This window comes from Maylandia zebra, linkage group LG22 (genome assembly GCF_041146795.1).
Source record: "Maylandia zebra isolate NMK-2024a linkage group LG22, Mzebra_GT3a, whole genome shotgun sequence".
In the NCBI taxonomy this organism is placed as follows: domain Eukaryota; kingdom Metazoa; phylum Chordata; class Actinopteri; order Cichliformes; family Cichlidae; genus Maylandia; species Maylandia zebra.
The window spans coordinates 26,249,973-26,276,523 of record NC_135187.1 but is presented as its reverse complement, the minus strand read 5'-3'; the positions used below and the strand labels follow the sequence as shown (position 1 = coordinate 26,276,523).

General features: G+C 41.7%; 1 protein-coding gene across 1 annotated transcript; it reads right to left on the bottom strand.

Annotated features, from left to right (window-relative positions):
* Nucleotides 1-754: 754 nt before the first annotated feature.
* On the bottom strand, nucleotides 755-25,260 carry LOC143414700 (ubiquitin carboxyl-terminal hydrolase 37-like). The gene is made up of 20 exons (XM_076879539.1): nucleotides 24,330-25,260; nucleotides 23,698-23,847; nucleotides 7,676-7,744; nucleotides 7,404-7,576; nucleotides 7,224-7,309; nucleotides 5,640-5,720; nucleotides 5,386-5,441; nucleotides 5,093-5,165; nucleotides 4,900-4,983; nucleotides 4,344-4,399; nucleotides 4,043-4,099; nucleotides 3,817-3,948; nucleotides 3,602-3,725; nucleotides 3,365-3,516; nucleotides 3,160-3,259; nucleotides 2,943-3,019; nucleotides 2,657-2,765; nucleotides 1,989-2,046; nucleotides 1,663-1,820; nucleotides 755-1,576 (listed from the first exon to the last, which is right to left on the bottom strand). Exons 5-20 carry the CDS (start codon nucleotides 7,257-7,259, stop codon nucleotides 1,571-1,573), a joined length of 1,359 nt encoding a protein of 452 aa, XP_076735654.1. The 5' UTR covers nucleotides 7,260-7,309; nucleotides 7,404-7,576; nucleotides 7,676-7,744; nucleotides 23,698-23,847; nucleotides 24,330-25,260; the 3' UTR covers nucleotides 755-1,570.
* Nucleotides 25,261-26,551: the final 1,291 nt, after the last annotated feature.

Genomic DNA, 26,551 nt, shown 5'->3' with positions numbered 1-26,551 from the left:
GCCACTGAGGAGCTTGAAGACCCTCCATTTTTGAGGAGCTTTCCTTCAGTCTGTCAGTGAAAGGGATTTTGTTGAACCTTGAAACTGCCGTGACCCTGTCCAAAGACCAGCTGGCCACCTGGCCGGGTCAGTCATGGATATTCACAAATACCCCATAGTACTGGTGGAAAAGACATATCGAGGGAAAATCCATGTTCAGACCATGTTCAGTGTGTCGTGACACTTGCACGATGGAAGAACACACCCACTTGTTGGTGCCAGAAGAGCCACTGAGAAATTATTGTTTTAGCTGGCTCATTACAAGTCGATGGCTGCTCACCTGGAGTAGGATAAAACTCTGGAGCGAATAATTGCCCGATTTTACTGGACAGGAAACTGTTTTAGACTTAGAGCTTTTTATTGTCATTGTGCAGTTTCTTGCACAGTGAAATTGGGTAAGTGGAGAGCATAGAGCCGCTGTATCTGTGCGCACCACCGTCTTGCATTTTTTGCATGTTTGGCTGGTGTCACTTTTGGACTTTGCTACCTGTAGCTAAACATTTGCAGCTAAATCATTTATTTAAAAGCAGAAGCTGCAACTGATCGAGGGAATATTTGTCTGAAAACTTAAACTGAACTCCAAGGGTACCATTGCTCCAGCTCACCATCTTTACCTGAGTGAATCAGTTTGTTGAACAATCTAAATGATTCAGAAACTTCTGTGACATCAACTTAACTAAGGCTCATTACAAATTTCACAAAACACTGCTGAATACTTTTAATATTTTTTTATTAGTTATTTTTGTTTTTGTTGTTATTTTGATTTTAATAAAACAAAATAAAATAAAGAATTAAATCATTTCTTTGTTTTTTTTAAATTTAATTTATTTTACAAATAAATTAATAATAATATTAATAATAATAACAACAAATTAGTGCTGTCAGTGTTAACGTCATTTTACCTAATGACGTTAACGCTGACAGCACTAATTTGTTGTTCCCAGAGAGCAAGCCAAACACTGGTCCAGAAAAGGACGATCTCTAGTAGATTTTGTTTTAACCTCCTAGGACCTGGTGTCCACATATGTAGACATAACATTTTGGGTTGTCTAGACCAAAATACAAAATTTTGCTCTTCAAAAACCTGATATCCACTTATGAGGGAGGACATGACACTGCCACTGTTCAATCGAAATTTAAAATGAATGTCCTCATATGTGGATCTCATTCTTTTGAGAAACAAAAAAAAGATAGTCCGAATCTGATGTCTTGGTTTTTACCTTCATCGGGTCCCAATCAACCTAAATGGCACAGAGGAATTAAAAATGCATGCCATGAAAGTTCAGGTCTTAGGAGGTTAAAAATGTCCCTGCTGATGAGACCAGTGAATGTGGGGCGACGGTGGCAAGAAAAAACTCCCTCCTGGAGGAAGAAATCTTGGGAGGACCAGGCTCTCTGGCAGGACCCTCCCTCCTGAGGGCAATACTTACCTATACTTGTCCTCCAGTGTGCGATGGTGGGCTGGGACGACTGCTTTTCCTTCTCAGCATGATGATGACCTTAACTTCCTTCCTTCCTTCCATTTCCTGTTTCAGAACTGAGAATGAAGACAAAACTGGTTAACAAGGTAACAGGACATTTAAAAATTCTCTCACTTCAGGATGAGATGCTGTGTCTTCTTACGTTTCTCTTGTAAAACAGGATGTAGGCCGACTGCTGCTGTTCCTCACAAACTGCAGATCCAGTTGTGTGGAGCACCTGTGCGTCATTATAGGTGAGCCAGCGATCTGATGTAGAGTGCTGACTCTCCTCAGGATGGACAGAACTACAGATGTAGTGTCCTGAAATCACATTAAGACAAATGAATCCAACTTCTGGAAGTCAACTGATTCAAGCAAACAGTGATTTTGACTTAGTGCTTCTTAGAACATCAAAAGCTTTTGTGTGTGAGTCCTTCACTGAAAAGTAGCAAGTTTCATTTTCTGTTTGTCACAAGTCTGTTGTTTTACCTGACTCTGTGCCTCCATAATGACTGATGATGCTGCAAAGACTATAACAGCCACCACCCTGAGAAGGAACAAATCCAAAGAGTGTTAGTTTCATAAAGTCTCACATCAGTGCCATAATTAAGCTGATTTGCTGAGGCTACGTCCACACTAATGCGTTTTCGTTTGAAAACGCATCGTTTTCTCTCCGCTTTGACCTCCCGTCCACACCGAGACGGCGTTTTCCTCAAGGAAAAACACAGCATCTTGAAAACGCTCTCGAAAACGCATACATTTCAAAACGGAGTTGTCCCATCGCAGTGTGGACACTCGAAAACGCAGACTTTCTAAAACGATGACGCATTTTGGTCATGTGATGCAGTCATGTGAGCAATTAAACAAAGATAAGCCGAGTGCATTAGACAGCAGTTGTTTTGATTGCTCTCAACTTTGACAGCCCTAAAAAAGATTAATATCAGTTTGTACATGCTCCGGATAGCTTTTCTTCAAATTCTGTAATTCTCACTCACTTTTGCGCATGCGCAGGACTGGAACGTAAGCGTTTTCGGCCGTTTCAATGCAGACGCACAACTATTTGAAAATGACTGAAAACGCCAGTGTGGACACGGAGTTTTCAAATCTATCCGGGCTAGTGTGGACGTAGCCTGAGACGTTCTGCAGTCTGTTTTTACCTGATTGGATGGCACCACCAAGTCCCTCTGCAGCCTGACGGGGTCATCCACCTTCTTAATCTTGTAGGTTTGTGTAAAGCCAAACCTCTTCAGATGCAAGATCAGAACTCTGGAAGAAAAGAAAAAAAACACAAACAAGGTAGAAAATAAGAAGAATGAGTGTCAAACACAAACAGAAGATGGGAGAAAACGACTGCTCAAGTATTGTCTCGAAGAACTCTGATATTTGATGCGCCACAGTTTGGAAACCTGGTCAGTCGATCAATTCTGATGTGACCTTACTCACCTTGGCAGTGTATCAAAAGACGACTTCAGTTCTGAGGCCGTCCCTCCACAATCACAGCGAAATTCTATTTCTTGTTCCTGAGCAACAGCACAGAGAAAACAGGCTTTATGGTAGAAAGAAATCTCAACATATGCACACACACATGCACACAAACACTAACAAAAAAGGTGTGTTAAGATCGCTGATACGACAACTCTATTGGAATTTGTGATCTTACCTTCAAGTATGTCTCTAACATGTTTATAATAGACCCCTCTGGAACAAGGTCTAGAGACAAGCTGGTGAATTCCTCTTGCTGTGATGATTGGTGACCGCAGCTACACATTTCAGGAGTAACGTAGTTAAAGTAAAGATCAGGTACGTGGAAAAGAGGTATATGAAAATATTGCAACCAGCTCTGCGTTTCTGAAAGACAGGCTTACCTCTTGCATGTCCTCATGTTTTCCATTTTAAAAATGTGATGGTCTTCTACTGGGCAGCTATAACTTTGGCCCAGGAGAGCTGCGTTCCTCTCCAGGTGAGGTGTGAGCCTTTTGACCTCATCGAGGAATAATGTTAGGAATTCATGAGCGTCCTGAAAGAAAAGCAGAGAGATTTCAAACAGTACATCAAAATCAGAAGGTAAAGCAAAAAACGAAATGTCCAAATAGCTGACGCACTTTCTGTGCACTGCCGGTGTATTCAGGAGCTTGACTGCTGAATGCCTTCTTAAAAGCTCTTAGGTGGTGATCTTTAAGGCCATAATCTGTTGACTCGTGACAGTCCCTGACATCAATAAGCCTTCTGTAGAAAGGAAGGGTAAACAGACATTTCTGCTGTTAGATCTCTTTGTTCTTCAGGTTTTTGAAGAAAGTAGAAGGTTGACGTAGCGCACCTTAAGAGCTGAGCTTCTGGATCTGTGCTCCACAAAACCCCCTGACGCCTGATGTCTCTTATGAACTCCTCAATGTTGAGGAGGCTCTGCAGGCAGGAGTTCATGTAGCAGGTGTTTCCGATGTTTGGAAACCTGACACACACGCGCAACGTTTACAGTATCAGTGTAAAATAATTCATTTTCTCCACTTTGACAAAGTGAGTCTTTGTGCACCACGTGTACTCACCCGAAGCAGTCTATAGTCCCAGTTTGACTTTCTATTTTTTTCCCACCGCATGCTACACTGCTCCAAAAAGGTAAAAACACAAACACAAAATTAGGAAAGATGTCAAGATTCTGAGCAGTGTATGCGCATGTATGCATGAGCTTTGAAGTTGAAACATTTTGGAGGACGTCCAAAAGTAGTAAAAAAGATGTAAATACACAAGGTGGAAGAAAAATGCCAATAAAAGGGAAATAAAACAGCTCCAACTAAACCACTGCTATAAATATCTCCAGCAGCATTAAAGAGCGGCGCATTTCTTTACCTCTGATGAGACGTAGAAGGAATTTCCTTCTCTGCCACGTTTTGTTTGTGTAATTTCTGTTTAGAAACAAGAAAACCAACATCAGTAATGGCATAAAACAAACATACCAAGGGAGTCTCTCCATGAAAAGTGTCCAGTTAGAAAATTTGGTATTATTTCATATTATTTATCACTTCAGTGAGCTGTCAGCTCATGAAGCAGATATATAGGAATATCTTTAAATAAATTAAAAACAATTTATTCATGCTTTAAATTGAGTTTTAAAGTTTGTCCTATGAAATACAAAATCCTTCATTTGGTTCTGATCAAAATTCAGTTTTTACAGAAATCATCCATCAAACTTCATTAAAAGATTCAAAAATGCTTATTTACCATAAAAAATATTTAGAGAAACATCCTGCAAGTCTCTTCAAACTTACCTTTCTGTGAAAAAAAAAACTTTAAACATCTTTGAACCTAATTTGAGGACATGGATGTGCTAAATTGCTCTTAATTCTTCGCATTTAACTGTGATGAGTAAATGCTTGATGACAGTGACTCTTTCCATAAAACATACCTTCCAGAATTTAAAAAGAAACCAGCGACACTTTTTTTGTGTCTTCACAGTGTTGCTCTCTGCCTCTGCATCGCTGTCAGTTTGCTGCAGAGGACGAACAAACATAAGTTTATTAAAAAAGTAAAGTCACTTTAAATTAACAAGTGCAATTTAAAGAGAATGTGCATTTCATATGTTTCGTGTAAAAGCAAACCGAGGAACAGCAGAGGTGTCTCCATTTTCTCTTCTTCTTTTGACCATTTTCAGCAACACAAGCATCCGGGATGCTGATGAGGACAAAAGTGTAAATGTTATTTTTCAAAGTGGAAATTTTTAACAAGGAGTACATGCTGGAGATTGCAGATAAAAATTAATAACTGTAATGGAACAAAATCATGTATTTTGTACATTTACACTCCAACTAACATTTACACTCCAACAAGAGCTCCAACTAAACCACTGCTATAAATATCTCCAGCAGCATTAAAGAGCGGCGCATTTCTTTACCTCTGATGAGACGTAGAAGGAATTTCCTTCTCTGCCACGTTTTGTTTGTGTGATTTCTGTTTAGAAACAAGAAAAGCAACATCAGTAATGGCATAAAACAAAGTATATGGTAAGAAAATACAATATCCTTCATTTGGATTCAAAATTCAGTTTTTACAGAAATCATTCAAGAAGCTTCCTTAAAAGTTTCAAAAATGCTTATTTACCATAAGAAAACATTCAGAGAAATGTGCTGCGAGTCTCTTCAAACTTACCTTTCTGTGAAAAAGAAGTTTAAACATCTTTGGACTTGATGTGATCGCAGCCAAAATCTCCTCAGCTTTGCAAAAGTTCAACTGAAAACAAGCAGTCAAAGGTTGTATATTTATAAACTTTCAGCATAGAACGTTCATACCCTGAACAGCAAACATCAGCATTATGATGTATGGGGCTCATTTGCATATTTTGGAATGTATGCTCATTTGAACTGTATGGTGCTCGTCTCCAAGCAACTGCTACAAAATACAGGTCAAGTCAAGTGGCTTTTATTGTCATTTTAACCACGTGCAGAGGTACTGTACAGAGTGAAATGAGACCGCGTTCCTCCGAGACCCTGGTGCTATATATGACATATACGGACAAACCCAGGACTACATAAAGTGCAGTGTGCATAAATTGCAAAAATAAACAAGACAAAACAGTGCAAAACTAGACAGAACAGGACGATACAGACACAAGACAATGGAAATGTGCAAAATGCTGAGTATTGTGCAAAAGTAACTTGGTGTCTGTATGTATGTGTATGAGTGTGAGATACTGCAGATAAGTGCTTGGTAGTGACATGTGTGAAGGTGTGCGTGTGCCAGTGCAGTCACTGAGTGTTCAGGGGTCTGACGGCTTGTGGGAAGAAACTTTTCCGTAGTTTGGTAGCGAGGGCCCGGATGTTCTGGGACCTCTTTCCAGAAGGCAGCAGGGTGAAGAGTGTGTTTGAAGGCTGTGTGGGGTCCTCCAGCAAGCGGGTGTTATAAGGAGGGGAGAGGGACTCCAATGATCTTCTCAGCTGCTCTCACAATCCGTTGTAGGGTACTGCGATCTAATACGCTGCAGTTACCATACCAGACAGTGATGCAGCTACTTAGGATGCTCTTGTTAGTCCCACTGTAAAAGGTGGTGAGAATGGATGGTGGGAGATGGGCTTTCCTCAGCTTCTGCTTGAAGTAGAGACGCTGCTGGGCCTTCTTGGTTATGGAGCTGGTGTTGAGGGAGCAGGAGAGGTTCTCCGCCAGGTGGACACCAAGAAATCTGGTGCTCTTGACGACCTCCACAGAGGATCCATTCATGTTAAGTGGGCAGTGATCCCACTGTGCTCTCCTGAAGTCAACAATCTCTTTTGTTTTGTCCACGTTCACAGACAGGTTGTTGACTCTACACCTCTACAGATGGCCCGCAGTGCAACCCTTCAGCTTCCTACTAGATTCACCTATATACAAATTTAAAGACCTAGGAGACTTACTTCTCGTCACAGAGTTGTAGCATTCACAAGATTTTCAGAAAACTTGAACTCAAGGTCAAGGTCACTGATATTCAAACTGACCCCAGAACTTTAGTAGATGCACCAATGGTATCAATTCAAAATCCTACGCTTCTCGTTCCATTTTTATTTCACTATCTGTAACTAAGACAAATAAACAGTATTTGAGACACAAGTCACTATTAAAGTGGTTCGTGAGACTCCACATCTGATAACAGTATAACACACTGCTTATTTATGTAAAATTGTCATCAATAAATGTGTTCAAAACAGAAGCTACACTGGCTTTAAAAGTTTTTGTTAACTCTGACTACCTGTCTGCTCTTACCTGTTTCTTTTGCTCTCTGCTGTCTTCATCCTCCATCCAACTCTACATTGTATTGTTAGGGATGACATGATGAAACTGAAGGGTGTCTGGGCACCGAAAAAAGAAAAGAAGAGAGACTGGATTAGGCTGCAGCTGGCGTGCCATTCTCTCACTTCAGGATGAGATGCTGTGTCTTCTTACGTTAATCTTGTAAAACAGGATGTAGGCTGAGTGCTGCTGTTCCTCACAAGCTGCAGATCTAGTTGTGTGCAGCACCTGTGCGTCATTATAGGTGAGCCAAGGATGTAGAGTGTGGACTCTCCTCGGGACGGACAGAATTACAGATGCAGCAGCTGCTTCCGATGTATGGAAACCTGACACACAAACAAAAGTTTACAGTATCAGTGTAAAATAATTCATTTTGTCCAGGTTGAGAAGGTGAGCTTTGGTCCTTGTGCACCACGTGTACTCACCTGAAGCCGTCTGTAGTCTGAATTTTATTTTCCATTATTTATCCACCGCCCAAATGTTTCACTGCGCTACTGCAAAAAGATAAAAACACAAACACACAATTAGACACTGAGCACTGGATGTGCATGCATGCATGAGCTTTGAAGTTTAAACTTTTTTTTATCATCAACAATTTTTATTTATTTCATTTTAAACTTCAATAACAGAGCTTAAGGATAACTACATAAATAAATAGTTTAAAAAACAAACAAACAAAAACAAAACACAACAACAAAAAACAAAACAAAGGGAAGTTATCCTATTCTTTCTTCGCACACCAATTCCCACACCACCACTCTGTCATTACTCCTCTGTTCTTCAAGTTACAGAAAGCCAGCTTGTAAAGGGGGACCAAATACAATCATATTGATGCAATTTGTCTAATAAACCATAAGTCACTTTTTCGTAAGACGCCAACTTAGCCATTGTCTTTAGCCACTCTTCATAGGGAGGGGGGGTTCTTTTTCCGCCAATGTCTTAGCAGGACCCGTTTGGCCGTAGTAAGAGCCAAAATAATCCATCTTTTTGTATAACTGGAAAAATCTACAGGGAGTGCAGAATTATTAGGCAAGTTGTATTTCTGAGGAATAATTTTATTATTGAACAACAACCATGTTCTCAATGAACCCAAAAAACTCATTAATATCAAAGCTGAATGTTTTTGGAAGTAGTTTTTGTTTTTAGTTTGAGCTATTTTAGGGGGATATCTGTGTGTGCAGGACTATTACTGTGCATAATTATTAGGCAACTTAACAAAAAACAAATATATACCCATTTCAATTATTTATTTTTACCAGTGAAACCAATATAACATCTCCACATTCACAAATATACATTTCTGACATTCAAAAACAAAACAACAACAAATCAGTGACCAATATAGCCACCTTTCTTTGCAAGGACACTCAAAAGCCTGCCATCCATGGATTCTGTCAGTGTTTTGATCTGTTCACCATCAACATTGCGTGCAGCAGCAACCACAGCCTCCCAGACACTGTTCAGAGAGGTGTACTGTTTTCCCTCCTTGTAAATCTCACATTTGATGATGGACCACAGGTTCTCAATGGGGTTCAGATCAGGTGAACAAGGTGGCCATGTCATTAGTTTTTCTTCTTTTATACCCTTTCTTGCCAGCCACGCTGTGGAGTACTTGGACGCGTGTGATGGAGCATTGTCCTGCATGGAAATCATGTTTTTCTTGAAGGATGCAGAAGAAGGTGTCTTCCAGAAACTGGCAGTAGGACTGGGAGTTGAGCTTGACTCCATCCTCAACCCGAAAAGGCCCCACAAGCTCATCTTTGATGATACCAGCCCAAACCAGTACTCCACCTCCACCTTGCTGGCATCTGAGTCGGATTGAGCTCTCTGCCCTTTACCAATCCAGCCACGGGCCCATCCATCTGGCCCATCAAGACTCACTCTCATGTCATCAGTCCATAAAACCTTAGAAAAATCAATCTTGAGATGTTTCTTGGCCCAGTCTTGACGTTTCAGCTTGTGTGTCTTGTTCAGTGGTGGTCGTCTTTCAGCCTTTCTTACCTTGGCCATGTCTCTGAGTATTGCACACCTTGTGCTTTTGGGCACTCCAGTGATGTTGCAGCTCTGAAATATGGCCAAACTGGTGGCAAGTGGCATCTTGGCAGCTGCACGCTTGACTTTTCTCAGTTCATGGGCAGTTATTTTGCGCCTTGGTTTTTCCACACGCTTCTTGCGACCCTGTTGACTATTTTGAATGAAACGCTTGATTGTTCGATGATCACGCTTCAGAAGCTTTGCAATTTTGAGACTGCTGCATCCCTCTGCAAGATATCTCACTATTTTTGACTTTTCTGAGCCTGTCAAGTCCTTCTTTTGACCCATTTTGCCAAAGGAAAGGACGTTGCCTAATAATTATGCACACCTGATATAGGGTGTTGATGTCATTAGACCACACCCCTTCTCATTACAGAGATGCACATCACCTAATATGCTTAATTGGTAGTAGGCTTTCGAGCCTATACAGCTTGGAGTAAGACAACATGCATGAAGAGGATGATGTGGACAAAATACTCATTTGCCTAATAATTCTGCACTCCCTGTACATCAGAAATTTCTGTGGTTATACCAAGTATGGACTGTTTTGGTGAGATAACAAATCTCCTTTTTAAAACACTGAAAATTACCTCCATTATATTTTCCCACCAATCCCGAAGTGCCGAACAGCTCCATAAGATATGTAAAATCAAAGCATTTTGACCATCACATCTCCAACATTCGTCCGTAGAGGCCAGGTTCCATTTATACAATTGTTGCGGTGTTCGATGCCACCTATGGATTATCTTAAATTGAATCAATCTACTGCCTGTTTCTTTATACATAGTATTAATATTTTGAAAACATGAATCCCATTCAACTGAAGATATGTCCAATGCCATGCCCTGGGCCCAGTAGCCCTTAACTTTAAGGAGAGGGTCAGCTGACCGTTCTTGCAATAAGTGATAAATCTTAGAGGTAATGCCTTTACCCAAGGATGATCTTGAGAGCAGGACTTCCACAGGGCTGCCCACAGGACAACTCAAAGGGGTTCCCAGCCACTTCGATAATGAACTATGTATTTGGACATATCTCCAGAATTGATTACGCTGCAACTTATATAACTCCACAATTTTATCAAAGCTTAAAAAACATTTAGTCCCACAGTCAAATAAATCTGATACATTAAGGATGCCTGCTTTACGGCACTGTAACCAGTCAACCGATGTCCCTCCAATTAAAATTATTTTATTACTCCATAAGGTTGCCGAAGGTGATTTAATAAAGTCCCAGCGACCTGCCCTATGTAATTTAAACCACAGTATCTTTGCAATTATAGGATGGGTAGTTTTATGACTGGTATCAAACAGCTCCCTCCAAGGAGAAATACCGCCATTAACTTCCGTCTCTATATGGGACCAGATGGGTTTAACTGGTGCAGTAGGTAACCAAGCTCTAAGTTGTTTCACGTTCATCACCCAATAATACCATTGGAAATTAGGCAATGAAAAACCTCCTTGTTTTGCACTCGCTTGAAGTTTCTTAATACTTAAACGATGTGGTGAGCTATCCCAAAGAAACTGCCGCATTAAAAAGTCTAGATCTTTGAAATACTTATCTGGAATGTGTAATGGAATATTAGATAAAATATAAAAGATCATGGGTGCAGTCATCATCTTAATACAACTAATTTTACCCCATATTGTGAGACACACTCTGGACCATCTACCAAATTCCATTTTTATCCTTTCAAACATTGGCTCCATATTTGCTGGAACCATCTTAGTGTAATCCGAGGTAATTTGTATCCCCAAATACCTCAAACCATTCACGGACCACAGAAACTCCCTGTCACGGCGAGTGAGATAAGCCGTATAAAAATAATAAATGAGGATCCAATCGCAGGCAGTAGTGGAGGAGTGAAGGTGGTTTATTGGACACGAAATAAATATAGACAAACAGCAAATGGAGCACAAACTAAACTAGACTGGAGACAACTAAACTACTGAATACGAACCGGAACTCAAACATGAAGCAAGGTGGACGACGGTACAAGATGGTGACGGCAGGGAACACACGGATGAAACATGGTGGAAAACACAGACAGACCAGCAACTACAATGACAGAGGACACGACTTAAATACACACAGGTGGTGGACACAGCTGGGAATAATCAACAAGACGAGACAGAGGTAAAACTGAACACACTCACATGGGACGCAGACCTTCACAATAAAACAGGAAACGAGAACACTACACCAAGACGCAGACCTGACACAGAGACAGACAGAATGACACATGGAACTAGGGCTGAACGATTATGGAAAATAATCTAATTGCGATTTTTTGCCCCAATATTGCGATTGCGATGCGATATGCGATTATTTTTTGAGGTCTTTGTCTTCTGTATTATTAAACAAAGACAAGCAATACATCATATAGTATGGCCAATACTATATTACATTAATTTTAAACTGTTCTTTCCTGGAAGACAGACCTCTGATGACATGAGGTGATGCATGAATTGATGACTGACATTTTTATTTAACTTCTTCAATCACAACAGTATATTTGAACATACACAATAGTTTATTTTTAGCTTACAAACATCTGAGCATAAAGTGCTGACAAGGAACCCTGGTGTAAACATTAAAATGAAAGTCAGTACAATGTGCAGATTGCAGAAATATACATAAAAAAAAATCAGTGGCTTTACCACACTCAGTTTTTCGACAAACTACTAGACAGTCATTCAATTAAAAAATAATATTAAATAAATAAAACTAATAAATAAAAAATACACACATCTTACTGATCTCTGCAGTCAGTAACATTACACATAAAGTGCAAACATAATAGCAATTGTATAAACACACACACAAACACGCCTTTAAAATTTAAAGGCGTGAAATTGGACGGTCTAGTTCTGATTAGCGTCACCGCTGTCTCGGTGGAGTTTAATAAACTCGGCCGTCTGCTTCTTGCTATCTAAAATATAACCAGACACTGGTGTAAATTCTCGACTGTCTCATACTTCTGTTTAATAAGTTTTCTGTTTGACGTTTAGTCAGCTGTGTGAAAACCAAGGAGGAACCCACCCGGGGGATTAATAAAGTTTTATTTTATCTAATCTAATAACTTTAATCTCAGCCAAACCGATTTACTCACGAACAAACAAAACACTGAAAAAAGCCCAACAATAACATTTTTAGGTTGTCTAAGTGACTTATATATTACGTTTAACCCGAGCAGCGAAACTCCGCGGTGATCTGAAAATGATGTGCCGGGAGTTGTGCCGTTCTCGGCCGCATCAGTAACCCTCGAGCTCCCGGCTAGCTGTCGAGCTGGTGGGTAGCAGACGCCTCTGAAAACGTCGAAGCACTTTTGCAAATATGGGATATCTTGATAAACCGAGCAGATATTTGATGTTTACACAACTACTTTCTCGCCTGAAAATATGTTAAAAGTTTATTTTGTGACCCTGAAAGATTAGTATGAGTAATTTTAAAACTTAGTAGCGGCCGCCATTGCTGGAAACTGGAGTTTGGCTGGGCCGCGCTATGAATTCTGGGATATGGTAGTAATTTGGACAGCCTTCGGCGCGTCGCTGTGACGTAATCGGTCTACAAATGCGGCCTCAGGAGGATGCAGCCCATGAATTTGGACATGTCCAGAGTATAATCGCAGCCTTTGCGGTTAGAAAATTGCACTTGATCATGTCGCGATATTATCGCAAATGTGATATATCGTTCAGCCCTACATGGAACCTGAACTAAACTAAACGTGAGATACAACCGAGAACAAATCCTTAAACATGAATAAACAGAAACATAGAATAATAATAATAATAATAATAATAATAATAATAATAATAGGGCAGCACGGTGGCACGGTGGTTAGCACTGTTGCCGCACAGCAAGAAGGTCCTGAGTTCAATTCCAACATCAGGCCGGGGTCTTTCTGTGTGGAGTTTGCATGTTCTCCCCGTGTTTGCGTGGGTTCTCTCCGGGTACTCCGGCTTCCTCCCACCGTCCAAAGACATGCAGCTTGTGGGGATAGGTTAATTGGATAATCCAAATTGTCACTAGGGCCCTGTTTCAGGAAGCCGGTTTGGAAAACTCAGAGTGAAAAACGACACTCACGGTTGAGTAACCCCGAACTGTCCAACTCGGAATATTCCGTTTCAGAAAGGCTGATAACAATTAGTTCAGTCAACGCGGAGTTGCTTTAACCCCAAGTGAAGCGCGCGGACGAGGATACATAAAGCCCTGATAAGCGGAGCACAGATTAAGCGAGTCACCATGGAGACGGAGGGAAAGAAGGCGCGGTCAATGTATTTCACAGCGCTTGAGGCCGAAATTCTGATGGCAGCATATGCCGATAACATGCAAATTCCGCGGAAAAAAGTAACACAGCCACAGCTGCAAAAGCATGCATGGCAAAACATAGCCGACAGAGTCAATGCGTGAGTGTTAATTTAAACATTGATCGAGGGATTTCCACCCATTTAACACGTTATTTTATCATATGTTATTTTATTTGTTATTTTATACTGTTGGAGCTATTTGTTCTTTATTTTTGTTTTTGTTCTTATTTTTGAAATTAGTTAAAGTTTGTTGTTAGTTTACTTATATTTTGGGGTTTATTTGTCGGTTAATATTTTGTTTTAAATGATTTGTTTTGTTTGTTGTTATTTTGTTAAATTAGTCAGTAAGAGCTGTAGGGCCATTTTGTTTCTATAAATAAAGAGACTGGTATAGGACCAGCATGCATTGGGGTGGGCCTATGGTTTTTTACCAGAGCAGGAGAAGCAGTAGGAAGGATCTTGTTATTGCTTGCCAAATGGATAAATAAACCAAAACCAAAACTCTCAACTAAAAGGTTTGGACAATGGACTTCTTTTGCCTGCGTACGAAATATTACCTCAGTGCAGCAGTGGCTTGTGGACTTTAAGTTGTGGGACGTTTGATCTTACAAAAGTAAAGGAATTGCCACTACATATACATTTTATTTTGTGATGTGATGTGAGCGCAGGTGCAACCCAACAGGCCCCAAACGTGCCTGGCAGCAAGTAAAAATGAAATATAAAAATACAGTCCAAACAGGTAAGGTGTAATTGTATTATGAGCCATAGTGCTTGGTCTGTTTGTCCCATGTAAATCAATTGCAGTTAGAGGCTACATTAATTTTCTTTCTGTAAGCACTTATTGAAATTATCTGAGCACATTACAAGTACATATTTGCTTACTCTGTATGCTCAAATGTGGCCCGTTATAGCCAACAGAAAAAAAGCGGAGGCCCGAAAAACAGGTGGGGGTCCTCCACCACCACTCACAGAGGCTGAGCAGTTGGCCCTCAGCCAAAACAGTGGGCGCCCTGTGGCCGAAGGCATCTCTGCGGGGACATCCTCTGAGTCAATAACCCCGCAAGACACAAGTGCCTACATAAGGGGTAAATTCAAAATAATACATGATGTGCATACATCCTTTCTTCACAGTCACCTTTGCAGTGCTACTCATTCATTTGATAAACTCTTTACCATAATGGATTATTTTGTAGTGAAGTTATTTTCCTACTGATTTTGCCTTCCCTCAGTCTTGGTTGTCTTTGAGAGCATAATGACAATGAAGTGTAAGGTGCTTGGTATGTTTGTTAATTGCCATTTGGTCCCTTGTAAGTTATAAGTGACCTGTATAAACCTCATATTCTATCAGTTGATGGTGATGGTGTACTGCATCTGGTGCAGCCTCCTGTTGAGCCAGACCAACATGCAGTTGTGAGTAATACTCCACAGATTATATGAGTTTACAGTAGAACAGCAATGTTGTTTATTTCTTTACTACAGGAAAATAATGAAGAAACATTGACAGCTGTTACAGAGGAGGAAGCAACAGAGACACTTTATGAGGTTTACATCTTTTAATACTTTGTGTACAGGAAATACAGGCGACCAATAAAGCCAGTTGAACAAAAAATCTGTTTATTCTTCTTTCAACATGTTGAGGTGATGGGTCAAAAGAAATGATTGTGACATATGGTGTCTCTGACTGCTCTTCCATCTTGTATGTCCGTGGGAGGGTCAGGATGTTCATGGTTTGGATCACTGCTGATGTTTGGTTCAGAAGGACAGTGTTCTCCTCTAATTGTGGCAATGTTGTGAAGAATCACACATGCCACAATAATGTCACATGCCCTTTCTGGGGTGACCCTGAGTCTTTGCAGGCACTGGAACCGGGCCTTAAGCATTCCGATAGTCATTTCAATTCTGGCTCTTGTCCTGCAATTAGCCAGATTATATCGCTGCTGTGGGCCCGGTTCAGGGTCAGGGTAAGGGGTAAGCAAATAGGGTAAACATGGATACCCCCTATCACCAAGCAAGTAGCCAGTGAACTCTCCTAAGACAGAAGGGTACACTTCAGTTCAAATGTCCCTGAAGCAATTGGTCTTTATATATTTTAAAGTATTCTCAACTCACCATGTCCAAATTTTGTGCTCAGTGTACATTCATGGAATATTTGTGAGTCATGGACAGAGCCTGGCCACTTGGCTTCCACATTTGTGATAATGTTGGCAGCATCATATATGATCTTCACAGTGCAGAGAACACAAATTAGCATCCATTACTATAATGAAATAATTTGTTAGTTTGACATGCTACAGGGAACTATGTACCTGTACATTAATGCTGTGGAAAGACTTCCTGTTCACATAGTCTCCTTCATTTACTGAAGGAGCAATGATTGGAATGTGAGTGCCATCTGTACAGCCAATCACGCCTGGGAACCCTGAAAATAAATGTGCAATTTAAGTAGTAGTCCAAGTATCACCACATCATACATTAAGTTTTGGTCATCCTGATACCTGCAATTTTGTGGCATCCCTCTTTGATAAATCTTGTGGGTCTGTGACCGGGGAACACCACAAACGAGTACAGGAGACGTTTCAGTGCAACTGTAACATTCCTGACTGCCCGACAGACGGTAGCCTTGGAAACGTGCTCAGCGTCACCAATATTATACAGAAAGCTCCCGTTTGCAAGAAACCGAAGTGCAATACAAATAATATGCAATGAACTGAGAGCATGTCCGCGATGTGTCACATGCGTAATATATGGCCTGAGGATGTTATCCAAATAAATTATAGATTGTGCTGAGAAACGGTAACGTTCGCACAGGAAATCATCAGGAAATGATAAAATGTCCAAACGCGCTCTGATCACTCTCTCCCGGCGGAGAGCTCTGCGGAGAATTTGGGCTTCACGATCTACTGGCTCTTCAAGGAAGTGGCACGCCATGTCCGACACTTCCTACTGTCAGGTTTCCGACAAAGGGGCGGAGACAGTCAGGGTTAGTTGTAGTAAACCTGCTAGGGGGCAGGTTAGCTTCACGGAGTGTGTCGTCATAGTGACTCACTCAGGCTGCAGCTGAACTCGCTTTGTGAAACCGAAAACCCAGAGTTTTCGTTAACTCAGGGTATACTTACTCAGTTTTTCCACTAAACCGGCTTCCTGAAACAGGGCCCCGGTGTGAATGTGCAAATGAATGTGAGTGCGAATGGTTGTCTGTCCCTGTGTGTTGGCCCTGCGACAGACTGGCGACCTGTCCAAGGTGTACCCCGCCTCTCGCCCTATGACAGCTGGGATAGGCTCCAGCGCCCCCCGCGACCCTGAAAAGGACAAGCGGAAGCGAATGGATGGATGGATGGATGGAATAATAATAATAATAATAATAATAATACTCATAACGCCCAAAACCACAACAAACATTCAAAAATAAACTAATCAATCAAAACTCAAAATACTGGGTCGAAACTGACCCAGAACCATGACAGTACCCCCCCCCCCCTCCTCCAAGGGCTGGCCCCCGACAGCCCCAAACAAAAAGACAGCAACAAAACAGAGCACCAGACCAGGGTGGGTGGAGGGGGTCAAGGAAGGAGGGTACGAAACCAAAAACAAGGGGCTGAAGCCCAACCAGATGAAGGCGGAGCTGAAGCCGGACCAAACGAAGACGAGGCAGGGCCAGACGAAGGCGGAGCCGGACCAGATGAAGGCCAAAACCAGTCCAAAAACACAAGAAAACAGTCCACGAACACAGGAAAACAGATCAAAAACAAAACCAAACTAGAGCTCAACAAGAGTCTAAGAAAAGTTCAGGGGGTCGACAACACAAGGACCAAGACAGTTCTGGAGGCCGGCCGTGCACACGGCAACGGCGGCGACGGGCAAACAGTTCTGGAGGCCGACCACTTGGAAGGCAGTGGCGGCCACTGAGCAGGTCCGGAGGTCGGCCGCGATGCCAGCGGCGGCGACGAACTCTTTCCGGAGGCCGTCCCCGAAGGCCATGATGCCAACTTAGAGGCCCGGAAAACGGCCGGCAGAGGCGAGGCAGAACGGGTCGAGCTGGCTCTGATGGCGGTGTGGCAACCGCAGGACCAGACGAGGCAGGACCAGACGAAGACGAGGCAGGACCAGACGAAGGCGGAGCTGAAGCCGAACCAGATGAAGGCGGAGCTGAAGCTGGACCAAACGAAGATGAGGCAGGGCCAGACGAAGGCGGAGCCGGACCAGATGAAGGCACGGAAGCTGGACCAGGCGTGGATGAAGGCACGGCAGCGGGACGGCTGCGGAACCAGACAGTGGTGATGCTGCAGGCAGTGATGCTGCAGGAGGTGATGTGGATGCAGGCAACGGTGTAGAAGCCACAGGGGATGATTCAGCAGGTGGTGGCTAAACAAACTTCCCCGGACCCCCAGCAGACGAGGCATGGTGCTGGGTGGGCTCCTCAGACCCACCATCTGACTTGGCTTGAGGCTGGACGGGCAACTCGGGCCCCCCAGCTGACGACAGTTGAGGCTGGCTGGGTTCTCCCGAACCCCCAGCTGACGACACTTGAGGCTGGCTGGGCTCCTCAGGCCCTCCAGCCGACGAGGCAGGATGCTGGCTGGGTTCACCTGAACCCCCAGCTAACATGGCTTGAGACTGGACGGGCTCCTCTGGCCCTCCAGTGGAAACAGACACTGAAGCAGCAGGCACGGAGACCTCTGCCAGTGTGGACACTGGCTGGGACTGAGCAGCACAGTGGCTAGACTCAGGCAGCAACAGTGGGATGCAGTCCTCAGAGGGCTGAAAGTGTTCCCCAATACACTCAGCAGAGGACGGAGGCGGACGGGTGAACTCACTTGAACTCTCAGGGGGTGCTGAGAGCTGAGACTGTTCTGGTGAGTTCTCCGGTGAGGCTGGTGGCGCTGGCGTCTTGACCTCTAGGGGTCCAGAGTTGGCTGGTGACTGACACCCAGCCTCTGGGGAGGCCCTAGAGGGAGCAACTGTCTCTGACATGGCCAGCTTAAGAGAACCAGCAGATATTGTGGTGAAGTGTGTTCCCTGCTTTGAATGAGATAGTGAGGATGGTGGCTGAGTAAACGAGCGGACAGACAGCTGAACTGGTGGCGACAGAGCAATAGGCAGCGAAGCGGCTACAGAGTGACCTACAGGTAGCGGAGACGACTGTAGTGGAGTTGTAATAAGTGGTGGAGTGGGTGACTGAACTGAGGGCAGCGCGGCTGCAAACTGAACTGAGGGCAGCGCGGCTGCTGACTGAACTGAGGGCAGCATTACAGGCCTGGCATTTGACTGGGATGGAAGTGAGGATGGGACAATGGAGCGGACACGGTCATAAACATGGAACGAGGGTTCAGAACAGGCAGTCTTAGAAGCTATGGCCATGGGTGAGAAATCATTGTTATCCTCAGTAGAAACACAAAAAATTGCGGTAGCGGCGGGGGGGTGTAGGTGAAGCTCGTGGAGAACGAAACTCTGCACGAGCGGATGCAGAGAGTCCAATAGCCAGGGATAACCGGAAATAAGGTGTTGTAGGTTGGCTTCCACAGTGTAAAGAGAGGCGTCTCCCTCATGCTCTAACCACTGGTTAATTAATCTAGAAGCAGAGTCAATAACGGCCTCCCGAAGCTCCCTGGGTGGACTGAATGCCGCTGGATCCATAGCTGGCTGGTCCGTACTGTCACGGCGAGTGAGATAAGCCGTATAAAAATAATAAATGAGGATCAATCGCAGGCAGTAGTGGAGGAGTGAAGGTGGTTTATTGGACACGAAATAAATATAGACAAACAGCAAATGGAGCACAAACTAAACTAGACTGGAGACAACTAAACTACTGAATACGAACCGGAACTCAAACATGAAGCAAGGTGGACGACGGTACAAGATGGTGACGGCAGGGAACACACGGATGAAACATGGTGGAACACACGGATGAAACATGGTGGAAAACACAGACGGACCAGCAACTACAATGACAGAGGACACGACTTAAATACACACAGAGAAACACAGGGGAATTACACACAGGTGGTGGACACAGCTGGGAATAATCAACAAGACGAGACAGAGGTAAAACTGAACACACTCACATGGGACGCAGACCTTCACAATAAAACAGGAAACGAGAACACTACACCAAGACGCAGACCTGACACAGAGACAGACAGAATGACACATGGAACCTGAACTAAACTAAACGTGAGATACAACCGAGAACAAATCCTTAAACATGAATAAACAGAAACATAGAATTCTAATAATAATAATAATAATAATACTCATAGCGCCCAAAACCACAACAAACATTCAAAAATAAACTAATCAATCAAAACTCAAAATACTGGGTCGAAACTGACCCAGAACCATGACACTCCCAACTGTTTAAATAAAGTATGGGGGCAGTGTCCTGACATAGGCATTGCCTCTGATTTATCCCAGTTGACGCGATACCCTGAAAGCAGCGTAAAGCTTTCTATACATTCTAATAGGGCTGGAATTGACTTCCCAGGCTGGGTCATAAGTAACAACACATCATCTGTATATAATAGAAGCTTATGTTGACTATTACCCATCGAAATTTCAAATATATTTACATTATTTCTCAGTTTTTGTGCCAAAGGCTCTATAGCAATTACAAAAAGACCGGGGCTAAGGGGACAACCCATTTTTGTGGATCTCAGTAAAAGGAATAGGTCTGATATGAGCCCATTCGTCAATACTCGCGCTGAAGGCGAATCATATAATATCTTTATCCACCTAATAAAATTGTCACCAAAACCAAACTTTTCTAATGTCTTAAACAGATAATCCCACTCAACACAATCAAAAGCTTTTGCAGCATCCAGCGATAGGGCCACTGTTGGATATACTGAATCATATACATAATTTTGCAAATTAACCAACCGCCTAATATTATCTGAACCATAGCGGTTTGGAACAAAACCAGATTGGTCTGCATGAATTATTTTCGCCATTACTACTTTTAATTGACCCGCTAAGACCTTTGCCAAGATTTTTTGGTCAGAATTCAGCAAAGATATGGGGCGGTAACCACTTGGGTCTAAAGGGTCTTTCCCAGTTTTAAGAATAAATGTTATAAGTCCAGAGTGCATTGACTGAGGTAATGAGCCTACTTTGAACGCCTCATTATAAACATCGAGCAACAGGGGACTTAACATATCCTCAAATGCTCTATAGAAATCCAATGGTAACCCATCTAATCCTGGAGCTTTATTAAGTGGCATACTGTTAATTGCACGGGTAATCTCCTCCACTGTAATTGGAGCATCTATAATCTGCTGGTCAGTAGTAGAAAGCTGTGGCAGGTTTAAATCAGTAAAGAATGCTTCGAATTTCTGTTCATCTAAACTCCCTTGTGTAGAATAAAGATTATTGTAAAAGGCCCTGAATCCATCATTTATATGTCTAAAAGAAGTTAAAATAACCCCATCTGATTGTCGTATGCCTGGGATATGGTTCATACTGTCTTTCTGTTTAAGACGGTATGCTAATAAACGACTCGGCTTTTCTCCCATTTCCCAATATGCTTGATTAATGCGAAATAAAGCGTATTCTGCCTTTCTGTTGTACAGTACATTCAACTTATATTTAACTTTAACAATTTTATTCAACGTAACTCTGTCTTTTGTATGGGAATGTACTGCCTCAAGTGCCTTTAATTTGGCTTCTAACGTAATGATATTCTTGTTAGCTGCCTTCTTTTTAAAGGAAGCGTAAGAAATTGTCCTCCGCCTTAAGTATGCCTTCATAGCATCTGTCAATGGAAAATTGTATTTAGTAGTCAGTATAATCTTTTAGTGATATAAGTTTGCATATGGTAGAATACTGCTTGTAGTTATTTGTATTAGGAAATATTTAACCATGTATGCTTAGAGGCATATAATTAATTGTGTAGTGACAGGATGTGTGATCTCTAACAGGCTGCAGGCTTGGTGTGCACCCCAGGAATGCACCCCCACGTCCTGGGAGCATGAGAGGTTGCACCTTGTTTTATTGTTTTAACATAGCTATGTCTGTTTTAGTCTAAGTGCCTTTTGTTTAGATGAACTGCTGGACTTCCCCACCGTGTTATCTAGGGTGAACCATCTAGGGTGGGGGAGACTACCCTCTTTGTGACCAAGGATGTACCTTTTGTGCTTTTATGTATATGACCCTTTGACAAGCAGTAACACACACACACACACACTGAAGTATAAAATAAAGACAAGGGCAAAGCTCAGCGCGAGTCTCAGTCTGGAGGCTGCCCTTGCTAGCAAGAAGTTCTGTGTGTTTCTCTTCTCTGAGTCTTTACTGAAGAAGTGTTTTAGAATATTTTCCCTAACAGCATCCCACCAAGTAGCCAATGTAGTGTCCTCTCGATTATTTGTCTGTTTGTAAAATTGTATTTCATCGCTTATCAATTTAATAAACCCAGAGTCTTTAATTAAGGACACATTTAGTATTTAGTATTAGTATTTATTTATTTATTGTCATTGTCAAGAACAATGAAATTGCGTTTGGGGCTTCCATACAACCCAAAAAAAAGAAGAAAATAATAAATACCCCTTAAAACCCAAGTGTACATATTTAACCCAGTGTGACTCCAATGCAATAAGACAATCCTTAGCAATAATGTTCGTAGAAATTCAGACAAAGACCTGAGAAACATGACAAAATACAACAATGCAACCCATTCAATATTATTGTACTGTGAGATATGATATCAGATATGATAGTTATCTATTTAAGAAAGAGGGGGGGGGCAGGAGGGGGAAGAGAATAAAGATATGATGCACCAATGCAGACCAGTTCATTGCTATCTGCGGCTTTGAGGAATCTGTAAAATATTTTCAAGACACAGAAAAATTGGCACATGGTCCGAGAATACTATATTAGATTAGATTAGATTAGATAGAACTTTATTAATCCCTCGGGTGGGTTCCTCTGGGAAATTCGATTTCCAAAAAAGCACAGCACCGACAGAAGTTACAGAGTTACAGAATATTTTATATATATATATATATATATATATATAATACACACACACACACACACACACACACATATATATATATATAAATACAGAGACAATATAAATAAAATATACGAAGGGGATAAATAGAATAAATAGGAATAAAAATAAAAATACAAGTGAATTGCACATTTCAAGAATTGCACATTTCAAGTATTGAGTCTATTGCACCGTTGACTATTTACAAAAGTATTGCACAAAAGGTATTGCACAGTGAGGTGAAGAGGCACTACAGCTTAGTTACCAATACTTGAATCTATAGAGTTATTCACTAAGGCTTCAGAAATAAGAAAGTAGTCGATTCTAGTATAAACATTATGAGGCGGAGAGTAAAAGGAATATTCCCTGCCTTCTGGATGCATTGTCCGCCAAATATCATTCAGACCTAAACCTGAGGTCATCTGCCTTATGGCAACTACAGATTTACTCTCTGTGCCTCTCCTAGGAAGTGATCTATCTAGGTCTTGATCCAGTATTTGATTAAAATCTCTTCCTACCACTATTTGTGCACCTTCTAATTCCAAAAGATACTGTGACAGGTTGTGAAAAAAGGCGAGTATGTCCGCATTAGGTGCATAGATATTACATAAAATTATTGGTGTGTCCAGTAGTTGTCCATAAACCAATATAAATCTACCTTCCTTATCTGTTATTACTTTTGTTTCAGTAAAGCTAACTGCTTTATGAATCAGAACCGACACTCCCCTACTTTTACCAGTTCCAGGACTGGAAAAGACTTTACCTACCCAGGAACATTTAAGTTTTAAGGCTTCTGACTTACACGTGTGCATTTCTTGAATAAAGGCTATATCAACTCTTGATAATGTAACACACGATACTTTACCACTACTGAATGTAGAGAAAGTTAGGATCTTAGGCTTATGGTGTCTAGGAATCGACTAAGGCGCGAATGACACACAGCTCAAAGAACAGTCAACATTTATTCAAAACAAACCAAAAACAGTCATTCAACAGTTCACAACAGTTCCAATTGTCCATATTTGTCAGTCTGTGTATTCAGTTTTAGAGTTCAGTGCTCAGAGTTCTTTTCAGTCTTTTCAGTTCAGGTGTGTGAGTATAGTGTTAATGTTAGTAGTACTACCCGGGTAGCGTATTGTTCTGAGATCTCATAAGCTTATCTGTCAAGAAGTCACGCAGTTGTCACTTTAAGTAGGCTGGAAATCTTTCCTGCATCGCAGCTGGGGATCCGGAATCCTGGCTCGCAACTTTAGACTCCAACAAAAAAACCAACCTGCACAGGGCAGTGAACATATTTTACATGAATATCATATAACAACTTAATTAACACTAGTGACCAAATGTCTCTCACTCTTTGTATATAACGACTTAATGCAATCAATAATAAAATTAATCAAAGAACCTTAAAACAATTTCCACATCATACAAATTTAACTCAAATCTCATATTTTGTGAACAGCAGTCACATCAATCCAATGAATTGAGAGAATGTACATTACTGATGCACGAGGAAAGTACAAAACATGGTCGCAGTACTATTTAGCCAAAGACTGCTCATATTTATCATCTCATTACAATAAATAAAACTTACCTACTAGCTTCCAAAGAAATATTTCCGATTGGTTTAAAACATTCACAAGTGAAGAAATAAAAAGATAATACAGCACTTAAAAGGAACACATGAAATTTACATTATACTAAGCTAATGATTAGCTGACGATTAGCTTGCTATGCTAGCGCAGTTAGTCAACTCACCGGAAATGAACAAAAAACACAAAAACAGAGGTACATCAGCATCAACAAGCGGAAAAGTAAAATCCAATTTGTGTCTTCACACACAACCTTTTTCTTGAACAAGGATTAAAGAAAAACTCGGTGAGTAGCTCCGACCAGCATATGTAGCCTTAGCGCTATTCTCCTTCTCTACAGTTCTCAACTCAAGTTCACAAGCACTAAACAATCTCATAGTGCCACCTACTGACATTCTTTGGGAACAGCAGTTCATTTTCATGAGGCAAATTTTAGGTGGGTTACAATAACTTTAGATATGTTAATATTTTCTTCCTCTTAATCCCGTTATTCAACCCCTTAACATTCCAGCTGGCTATTTTGAAATCTGTCTGTCTATCCATGTTATATGTTGTCTCCTTGACCTGGAGACAACATATAAGATGACACCGCCATGGACCTCAACCTGCAGGCTTTGTGTTACCTGTTTCTTTATACAGGAGCATGTAGGGGTGGACTGCCTTTTTATTTGATTACCCTTTTCTCATGTTTTTCTTAGTTAGGGACATTTTGGGGGACGTTATACTCTTACTTGTTAAACACATGCTCCCATCCACTCTCTTGGTCCAGAAGCTCCATAATCCAAGTGTCCCAACTCAGGTCTGATGGCATTTTTTCAGTGGTGTTTTTAACCTCTTGGGAACTTTCACTACATTCCTTACTTGATGCAGAAAGAAGAAACGAGTCAGGGATGCATAGCAAGCACAACAAGACACCAGCAGCCCAGACCTTTCACCAACTGAAGACATTTGCAGCACCATAAAACATGACAGAGAAGAGCTGGGACTATGTGAAAGGGTGAAGTGCTGCAGTCAAGTTGCAATGGTCCTATCTTTTATACAGTCTATGGTTCACTCTATTAAGATGTGATTATTTCCAAGGTCCATTTAGTTTTAGTTAGCTGAAGCTAAACCAGAAGTTAAAACGAGATGGTGAAAAACATTTTTAGTTAATGTTACGACTGTTGTCGTAATGTTGTCTCATATGTAAATCTGAGTGTGCAGGTGCCTTTCCGTGATTGGTGCATCCATGGGACGGCCCATACAGATTGGCTAATGACCTGGAGACAACATATAAGATGACACCGCCATGGACCTCAACCTGCAGGCTTTGTGTTACCCGTCTCTTTATACAGGAGCATGTAGGGGTGGACTGCCTTTTTATTTGATTACCCTTTTCTCATGTTTTTCTTAGTTAGGGAGATAAGACATTGTCATTTGGTTTTATTCTTTTCATAAATAAGTTTTGTACATCCTTTAGATACGGTCCCTTTTGTTTGTTGTTTTGGGGTCCACCCCGAAGCTATAGTTCGCTCCTTTCCTTTGTTAGAATTCAATCACTGTGAAAAAAAATCACCATCAAAATTGTACTGGTTGTGTGATGTGCTGCTTGGGGTCAGACAGGGGTGGATCACCCTTATATTATGGTCTGGCCACCCTTAGAAAGGCCATAACACTAAAATGAAAATTAAAACTAGACTTATAACTGGCTGGTGTCCTTACCAGTGCCCTTGGGTCTGAACTGTGGGCTCCTCTTTCCAGGTGTTCGTACTGCCTGAGTGGGACCAAGATGTGCTGTCTTGCCTCTTTTGGGTTTTCTGCATGTTTCTGGCTCAACATGCAAGTATCCACTTCTTGACGTTCGCTGTTGGTTGCAGCCACTTGAGGTTTTTGGGCTCATTTGGGTTCTCAACACTGGGTGACTTTGATGGGAGTGAAAGCATCCTCACAACATAAATCACCACACTACCTGCTTTTGTTTCAGATTTTTTCTTTATCCTTGTTAACATGTTTGGGTACTGGGTTTACCTGTAATGCATTTTGTGCTCCAAAAGCTGTTATTTTGTGCAGCTGTGCTCCAAAAGCTGTTAGCATGACCTTTTTTATCATTAGATTGTGCCACACCAGCATCTGAGAGAAAAGCTTTGAGTTTGATTTTGTGTTTGTGTTTTGCAGGCACTCAGGAGAATAAGTCATGATGTTTCTTGTGTTTGTCATGTTAGTATCTCAGTGCTTGTCAATCACCAGTCAACAGTGTCACCACTGTGAACAACATCCTTCGACTGTTCGAGCCAAAACCTTGGAGAAGTCCCTGCAGCCGCTTCAAAACTCATCACTGAGCTCGATCTCTCTTTTAACACGCTGGAGACAACAATGAAAGATGACTTTCTTTCATATGCTGCTTTGAGG

Excerpts from the sequence above, each read along its gene's own strand:
- LOC143414700 (XM_076879539.1), bottom strand. The coding sequence starts at position 7,259 with ATGGAGGATGAAGACAGCAGAGAGCAAAAGAAACAG. Across the intron at positions 5,442-5,639 it reads AACTTCTTTTTCACAGAAAG|AAATCACACAAACAAAACGT; the intron begins GTAAGTTTGAAG and ends GTTTCTAAACAG. Across the intron at positions 4,400-4,899 it reads TTCTTTTTAAATTCTGGAAG|AAATTACACAAACAAAACGT; the intron begins GTATGTTTTATG and ends GTTTCTAAACAG.